This window comes from Tupaia chinensis, unplaced genomic scaffold (assembly GCF_000334495.1).
Source record: "Tupaia chinensis unplaced genomic scaffold, TupChi_1.0 Scaffold000165_2, whole genome shotgun sequence".
In the NCBI taxonomy this organism is placed as follows: Eukaryota; Metazoa; Chordata; class Mammalia; order Scandentia; family Tupaiidae; genus Tupaia; species Tupaia belangeri.
The window spans coordinates 4,827,645-4,837,172 of record NW_006159640.1 but is presented as its reverse complement, the minus strand read 5'-3'; the positions used below and the strand labels follow the sequence as shown (position 1 = coordinate 4,837,172).

The window sequence follows — 9,528 nt, the reverse complement described above, 5'->3', positions numbered from 1 at the left end:
CCAATACTAATTTTTGTCCCACAATGGTCCCTAAAGAGTCTGAGCTCTAGCTCTATCTGGAAATCCTTGAGAAGGAGAGAATTAACAGCAACTTAATGACAAGGCCCCAGAAATAGCAGGGGCTGACATAGTTAACTGTGTGAAGGGAACACAGGATAGCTGTCAAGGACCCTTACTGAAGATCAAGAGTTAGAGAAGGCCATGCCAGCCTTCTCAGCCACAGTCATAGCAATCCTCTGAGGAATGGGCATCCCATTATGGAAGTTAAGGGCTGTGTATATAGGTAAGTACTAGAGACCAGTCAGCTATAATGCAAAGTAAAAGTAAGTTAAGGTCCTGGATTTCAAGAGCTTGGAGATGCTGTCCCTACATTATCTATGCCCCAAAAGCCTGGTTCTGGGTCCTATGGAAAGGACAGTCAAGAATGGAAGATTACTTTGTTGTTGCCATTAAGGGGGTCTTGGCAGCTGCAGGGACAGAAATATCTCTAATTCCATGAGCAGTCATACGAGGCGAGGGAAGCTGCTTAGAGCGTGGACTTAGTTTTAGGGATTGAAGAGAGTCAAGAGCTGGAGTGAGGAGGGGCTGTAGAGAGGTTCGGAGGGTTACTCTAGGTGGAGGTGAAACAGGTGTTAATTGCCTATTCATTTCACGTGCAACCTCCTGCCAGGAGGACCTGCCCCTGGGCCAGGAATACTATGTAACCTTACTCTCCAATAAGAAAAGAAGTTCAAAGCTCACAGACATGTGCACACACAGCTCAATATACCCAGCTCCCCCTCCTCCTGCCCTCTCGACCTACAAGAGATTGACTCCTGCTGCGCACGTAAGCTGGGATAATCAGGGTTTCTAAACATTGCCTCAAGAGTCCCAAGCCCCAAGTGGTGGGGGGCTGGAGAAGGGTACTCTTCCCCATACTCTTGTCTTCTGTGTAGTCTGGAATACCTGATCAAGAGATATAGAAGGTATAGCCTCAATGACAGGTATACTGAACTGCAGTGCTGGAAACCACACAGGCAACTGTGGGTTTGGATCCCAAGTTGACCTGAAACATGCCACAATCCTGACTTGTCAGAGGGCTGTGGGAAGGGAAATGTGACATGACGAGACCCTGTTGGCAGTGCCTGTCTCTCTCTCATGCTGTTTTTGATTTTGTTTTTGTTTTTTTCTTTTATAGGCTTTTGCTATAGAGTAGTTGTGCTCACTAGAGAGAAATAGAGAGACACAGTGAGAGGGAAAGTGAGAAATCACTCCCCAGGAGGGATGGTCATCTCACATTCCCTTCTCCTCCAGTCTCCTCTCGGGATTTTGGGCATGCACACACACACACACACACACACACACACCCAGCATGATTTTCAAGTCTTTAGGTCTGGGATTTGAACCTTGCAACAAGCCATGTGGGATACAACACCTTAACTTCTATGACACCTGCTGGCCTCTCCTCTCTCATTCTTGTTCTCACTCTTGTTCTCTCTCATGAAGAAATAAAATAAACAAAACTTTTTTTTTTTTTTTTTTTTTTAAAAAGAAAGATATAAAGACTGGAGTGTGACACAAGGCTCTCTTTTTTTTAGAACACAAAGGCCTGAGGCTGGCAGGTGTCATGGTGGTTAAGATGCTGGACTTCCGTGGGAACCAGCAGTTAGCATAATGGCTATGTCGCTGGACTCCCACGTAGTCAACCATGGTTCGCGTCCCGGACCCGGTGGCTTAAAACTCACACCGGGCGCATGTGTGTGCGTGCCCAAGATCCCGGGAGGAGAATGGAGGAGAAGGGATTGTGACATGACCATCCCCCCTGAGGGGTGATTTCTCGCTTTCTGTCTCTATGTCTCTCTGGCGAGCGCACGCGCCCTATAGCGAAAAAACCTCTCCAAAAAAATAAATAAATAAATAAAAAGATGCTGGACTCCCATATGGCCAACTACAGTTTGAGTATCAGCCATGGTGGTTTGCTTGCTTTCTCTCTCTCTCCCTCTCTTGTCAAATTGAATAATAATAATAAAATTAAATAAACACTTCTTTAAAAACACACACACATTGCCACCTCCTTAGTTCTGCATTTTCTGAACAAAATGCTGGGTGAAGCCACAAAAACAGTCCCAACTACAGAGCAGGAGCTGCCACAGCTCCAGGCTGAGACAGGGTCTGGAACAGAATCTGACAGTGATGAATCAGTACCAGAGCTTGAAGAACAAGATTCCACACAGGCAACCACAAAACAAGCCCAGCTAGCAGCAGCAGCTGAAATGAATGAAGAATCAGTCAGTAAAGCAAAACAGAGTCAAAAATGAAAAAAAAAAAAAAAAAAAACAAGGCATAGAACGCTATGTCCAAACTGGGTCTTTGGCAGGTTATAGAGAATACTAGAATCACTATCCAGAAAGCTAAGAATATCCTCTTTGCCATCACAAAGCGAGATGTCTACAAGAGCTCAGCTTCAGATACCTACAATAGTTTATAGGACAGCCAAGATTAAGGATTTGTCTCAGCAAACACAGCTAGTAACTGCTGAGAAATTCAAAGTTCAAGGAGAAGCTGTCTCAAACATTCAAGAAAACACACAGACTCCAACTGTACAAGAGGAGAGTGAAGAGAAAGAGGTTTATGAAACAGGTTTGGAAGTTAAAGACATAGAATTGGTAACATCACAAGTAAATGTGTCCAGAGCAAAAGCAGTCTGAGCCCTGAAGACCAACAGTAATAATACCATAAATGCTATTATGGAATTAACAATGTAACCATCTGAAAAGAAGGACTTTTCCTGTTCCAAAAGAATACTGCAGCCTGGTTTGAAATTTGTGTTTTTTTCTACCATTAATAAACTTATGGCTTCTTGTTCGATGAAAACACACACACACACACAGGCCTATGCTTTGAGCCCTCCTACTTCTGTCCACTACCATACTTCATCTTTAAGGCTTCCAACACTATTTTGATCCCAGTTTTCAGGTCCAAGGCCTCACAAGGCTAGAACCTTGTAGTTTCCCTTATTGAAATCCCCTGCTTTCAACATCATCAGAATCAATCCTCTACTGCCACCCTGTCCCAGCAACAGTAACCTGCTATTCTTTTAACTGCTAATCTGCTTTCCAAACTCTTGGCACCTGAGCTATTTATAGTAATGTTTCATAACCTTCCCAGAACCCTATTCTTCTTCTCTGACACTCCCCCACCCCCCACCACCAATCTAAACAGACTGTGGGTATAAGAGGCTGGGGAGGCGAGCATAGCAACCAGAGCTGGAGACTGATGTGAATTTCTTCTCTCTCCCCAGGTAATATTCCAAAGCCAGCAGCCCCTTACTTCCAGCCCAGCTTTAGTCCCACATCCCTCGCCCTTATCATCTCCTTTAATATATCAGGGGACAGTTGAGGGACACATTTCCTGACACGCCAGCAAGTATTCAGACTGAAAAACCTGAAAAGAGACCTCTGGAAATTCCCCTAAGCTTACCCCTTGGGCCAGCCTGAGTAGGCATCAAAGGGAAGCACTAGAGAGACATTGTTCTCTCTCTAAGGGCCCTACACCAACGCCTAGCACCTGGGAAAATAGATGCAGATAAAGATGGGGGAAATCTGGAGAGGATGATGAGAGGGATGAATAGGTTCATGGAAGACTTTCATCCTCCATGAAAGCTTCTGTCGCCCACAACTAAGAGCATAAAGGCTCTAACATCTTCTCTCCCATGATTTTCTCCCATCTTAGATGAAGGTCAAAGCCATTATGAGGTGAACTCAGGCTCCAATGAGGAGCAGAAGGAGATAGAATCCATTCATTTATACATTCATTCATGTTATCTGACAAACATGTTCTGGAGCTTACTGTGTGTTGGCTGATGTACAGCCTCACCCAGTACAAGAAACACATTTTTCTCATACTTTCCTGGAAGACTTGGTCCAGCCTCTTTCCAAACAAGTTTCTTCTCTCTAAAGGTTCTTGAGAGTGCCCTAGTCATTCTATGAAGTCTAGCTTTTTCTGGAGAATATCCTTAGTCAATGATTTGTACAATTGGGGAGGGTTTTTTACCCTTGTCCAGGATGGATTAAAGTATTGCAGAAGAAATACCCTTGCCAGAGGGGAGAATATAAGAGGCACTTAAAGGTGATGAGACGCCTAAGGAGGAAAATTTAAATCATATTTGGTGTGTCCGGATGGCATACTGCAGTGGGATAAGGAAAATAGGGACCAAATGATTAAGCCTTCCTTTTTCTTTCCCTCTTCCCAGAAAAGGTTCAACATCAACTCCATGGCCAACATTTCCAAGTAAGTAAGGACTCTTTCTAACCCTAATTTGTAAGTCATTCCCTACCAAACTCAAATATTTGCTTTTAGGGTAGAGGAATTTCCCACCTCTCCCTAGTTCGTGGCCTTAGAGCTAGCTACTCTACCCCAGATACCTTTGCTTCATCTCATGTTCCTGTAGCCTCTTCTCCTAATCCTACAAATGTTTTCTTTTCTCCCCATTTCCATTTTTTTCCCTCTGTCCCTTCCTCTCCTGTTCCCTACTCTCCTAATCCCCCTCCCTATCCTCTTTCTGGTTTCCTTCTCATAGGGTGTTTAAGAAGACCAGCTCCAATGCAAAGGTGAGAGAACCTAGCCCAGCTGGGCAAATGAGAGGGCAAAGGGGATAGGTGGGTATATCCCTCAGAGTCCCAAGGTTTGGGGTTGGGGTTTCAGGGAAATCCAAAGATGATTGTGACAATAACATGGGAAGTTGTTCCATATGTCCGGATGGCCTACTGCAGTGGGATAAGGAAAATAGGGACCAAATGATTAAGCCTTCCTTTTTCTTTCCCTCTTCCCAGAAAAGGTTCAACATCAACTCCATGGCCAACATTTCCAAGAAAGTAAGGACTCTTTCTAACCCTAATTTGTAAGTCATTCCCTACCAAACTCAAATATTTGCTTTTAGGGTAGAGGAATTTCCCACCTCTCCCTAGTTCGTGGCCTTAGAGCTAGCTACTCTACCCCAGATACCTTTGCTTCATCTCATGTTCCTGTAGCCTCTTCTCCTAATCCTACAAATGTTTTCTTTTCTCCCCATTTCCATTTTTTTCCCTCTGTCCCTTCCTCTCCTGTTCCCTACTCTCCTAATCCCCCTCCCTATCCTCTTTCTGGTTTCCTTCTCATAGGGTGTTTAAGAAGACCAGCTCCAATGCAAAGGTGAGAGAACCTAGCCCAGCTGGGCAAATGAGAGGGCAAAGGGGATAGGTGGGTATATCCCTCAGAGTCCCAAGGTTTGGGGTTGGGGTTTCAGGGAAATCCAAAGATGATTGTGACAATAACATGGGAAGTTGTTCCATACAGCTCTCCATCTACCTGGGGAAGCGGGACTTCGTGGATCATGTGGATACAGTGGAACCCATTGGTCAGTGAGTCCAAAATGGGGAAGAGTCTGGGGAGAAGGGAATGGGAACCAGGGAATAAAAGAAAGCCCAGGAAAGACTTTGCAGAAAAGGAAGCCAATTAAACGGAAGACTGGGGAGGACCAGAGGATGGCGTAGTGGCTATGTCGCTGGACACCCATGTGGTCAACCATGGTTCGAGTCCCAGACCTGGTGACTTAAACTCACGCCGGGTGTGTGTGCGCATGTACCCAGGATCCTGAGAGGAGAGTGGAGGAGAAAGGATCACAGCATGGCCATCCCCCCTGGGGCCTGATTTCTCACTTTCTCTCTGTCTCTCTCTGTCTTTCTGGCGAGTGCACGTACCCTATAGTAAAAACCTCTTCAAAAAAATAAAAAATAAAGGGAAGACTGGGAAGAATCAGTTCAGGGATCAACTTCTGTTACATAGTCTGAAAATTTTTCCTAAATAGGGTACCGTCTCTCCCTTTCTCTACAGATGGTGTAGTTTTGGTTGACCCTGAATACGTAGAAGGTCGAAAGCGTAAGTGGAAATCTTTCTTGGTCTTTGTACATTTCAAAGGTCCCAAACTGAAATGTCACACATGCCAAATAGGTATCCTGAATGAGTGGACTGGACCAGAAGCATATAGGAAAACCATAAAGTGGCAGAAACTGTAGGCCTTGTCTGGTGGAGGTTGGCAATTGGGAATTTCAGCCCAGTGTAGCCAAATTTTCTGATTGTCAAAGAAGAACTAGAAATGAAGCTCAGAGTAAGCCATTTTAGAAGCCCAAAGTCTAAAAAGACTATTGATATCCCTTCCTCAAATAATATTCAAAATAAATACAATTTTATCATTCAAAAATACACAAAACTTACATGTAGGTTGAAATTAAAATAACTTCTTTCTAAAATTTCTGATTTTTCTGTTATCAGTCATGATGTCTCTGCTTGGTTATTGATATGGGTTTAAACTACCTATAGAATGATCCAAAACACCAGAAATCCATATTTCTATGCAAATTTTCTGATTTTCAAATGCAGGCAACTTGTTCAAAGATTTTAAAAGACCCAAATAGATTTTTAAGTTTTTTTTTCCTGAGGGTAAGCTGCCATTTTGCAACCTCTGGTATAAGTCTTTTTCTTTTTCTATGCAGGGAAACCACCTAAGGTTTCCTTTAAAAAATCCCAAGAAACAAAACAATTACTACAGAAAGTAACAGCAAGAGACATTGCTCTGGTAGTTAGCACTATAGATCAAGATGACACTGATGTATTTTGTCACCGTTTTTTGCTTTCTTTTTCTTTTAATTCTTACTATGGATTAACCCCACTGTGATTCACCCAGCCTGAAAATTGGGTTTGTTTTGAAAAAGGCTCAGAACAAGTTGATGGATACTAGTTCAGACTAACCTTTAGATACTGGGGAATAAAGGAGCTTTAATCTCATAGAGGAAGTAGTGTATATAAGCAATCCAGCTATTTTTAAATATCAGAAGAATTTTAGGATATAGCTATAAATTAACCAACTTATTTAAGCTTACCATGTACACTACATTTCTAAAACCTAAATCATTTTTTCACATTCCTACAAAATATAATAACCTAAGGAAAGAAATCTTTAGTTTGAAAAAAATGTACATTGATTCAGGAATAAGATGTATTTTTCCTTTAAATTTCTTTTACGTCCCCTAAGTAGAGTTTTATACTATTATTCACTTGTTATACTATTATTCATTTGAATTGTGCATATTTTTAAAGTTTACTCCTAGATGTTTTATATGTTTTGTTACTTTCATAAAGACCATCTTATTTGCATCATATTTTCTAAAGTGTACTTTTATCAAGGTGCATTTCTCAATGAAAAATATGCTTACTCTATACTGTTGAGTGATAAAGGCCAGTGAGAGGGCAATACATAAGCTGGTGTGAAAAATCTATTGTTTAACCAAAATCTATTTGTGATCTCTCTGTACTATTTCTTACAACTGCATGTGATTCTACAATGACCTCAAAGTTAAAAGTTTAATTGGGGCCAGCAGGTGGTATAGTGGTTAAGGCACTGGACTCCCACATGGTCGACCATGGTTCAAGTTCCGGACCTGGCTTCTTGAAACCACACCAGGTGTGTGTGTGTCCAAAATCCCAGGAGGAGAGTGGAGGAGAAGGGATTGAGGCATACCCATCCTCCTACGGGATGATTTCTCAATTCCCCTCTCACTGTCTCTGTCTGTCTCCAGGGAGCACATGCACCCTGTGGCAAAAACCTAAATTTTTTACTTTTTAAATTTCAAAAAGTCAATGAGAGAGGTCATAAATACCTCAGGTGACTTTATGTTAAATCATAGAAACAAAGGTAGAAAGTATATGCAACAGACATTAACAGCAGCTATCTCTGGAATATGATGTATTATGGTAAAGCTTTGACTTCTCTTTTTGTTTGTATTTTCTGGCATTCACACAATTAACATATATTATCTGTAATAATAAAACATAAGTATAAATTAAAAACTTTGAGTAGATGTTGACTTTTAAAAAAATGAAAACAAGCTGTATCCTAGCATAAAGGATGATTCCAAACTACTAGAGAGGCAATTAAAGCACTGGCGGCAGGACATGGGGTGGGGGTCCTGGAGAAGGCAGCTGATTCCCTCCCCACACATGAACAGCAAGGTGTGCCAAGAACAATTCATCTGATTAACACCCTCACCTCAGGGGTGACTGGATCCCCATCTGCCTCACCCCTCTTGACCTTTTACTGTCTCGATCCTCATCTTTCTTTTCCTCCCTCCTTCTGCCTCCTTATAGCTACCTTTCTCTTCTCACCTTCTGTATCTTTTTTTTCCTTCATCTACTCTTTCCTTTTCCTTTTCTTTCTCTCTCTCTCCTCCCACTTTAATTGGCCCATTGGTAAGAGAGTTCAAAAAGAGGACTCACTTTCAGACCAAGATGAATCCATTTGTTGTATTTTTTTTAAATGGCTACATTTATCTTCATCATAGACAAATGAGAAAGCACAGATGAAGGAAGGAGAAAGAGACTACTAATCCTAATGCCCTTAACCACTAATAATCATTAATAATAGTTTAATTCTTATCTATGTATATTTAATGTGCAAACATATCTATATTTTTATTTTAAATGCTATACTATAAATAATATTCTTTTAAACCTATATCCATGTATAAAATGTATAACTTTCTGGGACCAGCAGTTAGCGTAATGGCTATGTCGCTGGACTCCCATGTAGTTGACTGCAGTTCAAGTCCCGGACCCCGTGGCTTAAACTCACGCCATGTGCGTGTGCATGCGTGCCCAAGATCCCAAGAGGAGAATGGAGGAGAGGGAATTGTGGCGTGGCCATCCCCCCGGGGGGTGATTTCTCACTTTCTATCTCTCTGTCTCTCTCTGTCTTTCTGGCGAGCGCATGCACCCTATAGCGAAAAAACCTCTCAAAAAAAGTATAACTTTCTAACTACTACTATACTGTATGCATGTACCATAATATACTTATTCAGTCTTCAATTTTTGGACAGTCACTGTTTTCTTTTTTGCTATTATTATAAACAACCCTGTAAAGCATGTGTACACACACAATCACACATACATATGTTTTATACTTGTCCAACTATTTCTTTAAGCTAAATGTCTAGAAGTGGATTAATAGTCTAAGCGCATTCACACATTTAAAATTTTTCTATACCTATTGTCAAATTGCTCTCCAAAAAGTTAGGACCAATTAACTTTCCTTCCTGCAGTATATGAGGCTGCACATTACCCAATGCTTATGAACACTGGTATTATTACTTTCTGTCTTTGTTTTTCCTTTTGAATACCATTTTTCTCATTCTTATCTTTAAAAACTAATTATTTGATGTTCAATATTTTTATCTCTTGAAAATACTAAAATAGAGGCCAGCAAGTCGAGTGGTGGTTAAGGGTGTTGGACTCCCACATGACCGACTGCAGTTTTTTGTTTGTTTGTTTGTTTTTGGAGAGGTTTTCACTATAGGGCGCGTGCGCTCGCCAGACAGACAGAGAGAGACAGAGAGACAGTAAGCAAGAAATCACCCCCGGGGGGGGGACGGTCATGCCGCAATCCCTTCTCCTCCATTCTCCTCTCGGGATCTTGGGCACGCACGCACATGCGCCCGGTGTGAGTTTTAAGCCACCGGG

The 9,528-nt window shown here is 41.8% G+C and overlaps 1 protein-coding gene and 1 pseudogene across 1 annotated transcript in view; both read left to right on the top strand.

Moving 5' to 3' along the window:
* Positions 1 to 2,062: 2,062 nt before the first annotated feature.
* LOC102486964 (nascent polypeptide-associated complex subunit alpha pseudogene) lies at positions 2,063 to 2,759 on the top strand (annotated as a pseudogene).
* A 2,117-nt stretch (positions 2,760 to 4,876) lies between these two features.
* ARR3 (arrestin 3) overlaps positions 4,877 to 9,528 on the top strand; it is a 14,273-nt gene continuing 9,621 nt past the window's right edge. The window contains exons 1-2 of the mRNA XM_006146158.3: positions 4,877 to 5,374; positions 5,851 to 5,895. Of these exons, the coding sequence (XP_006146220.1) occupies positions 5,293 to 5,374; positions 5,851 to 5,895 (127 nt within the window). The 5' untranslated portion in view covers positions 4,877 to 5,292. The remainder of the gene's footprint in view (positions 5,375 to 5,850; positions 5,896 to 9,528) is intronic.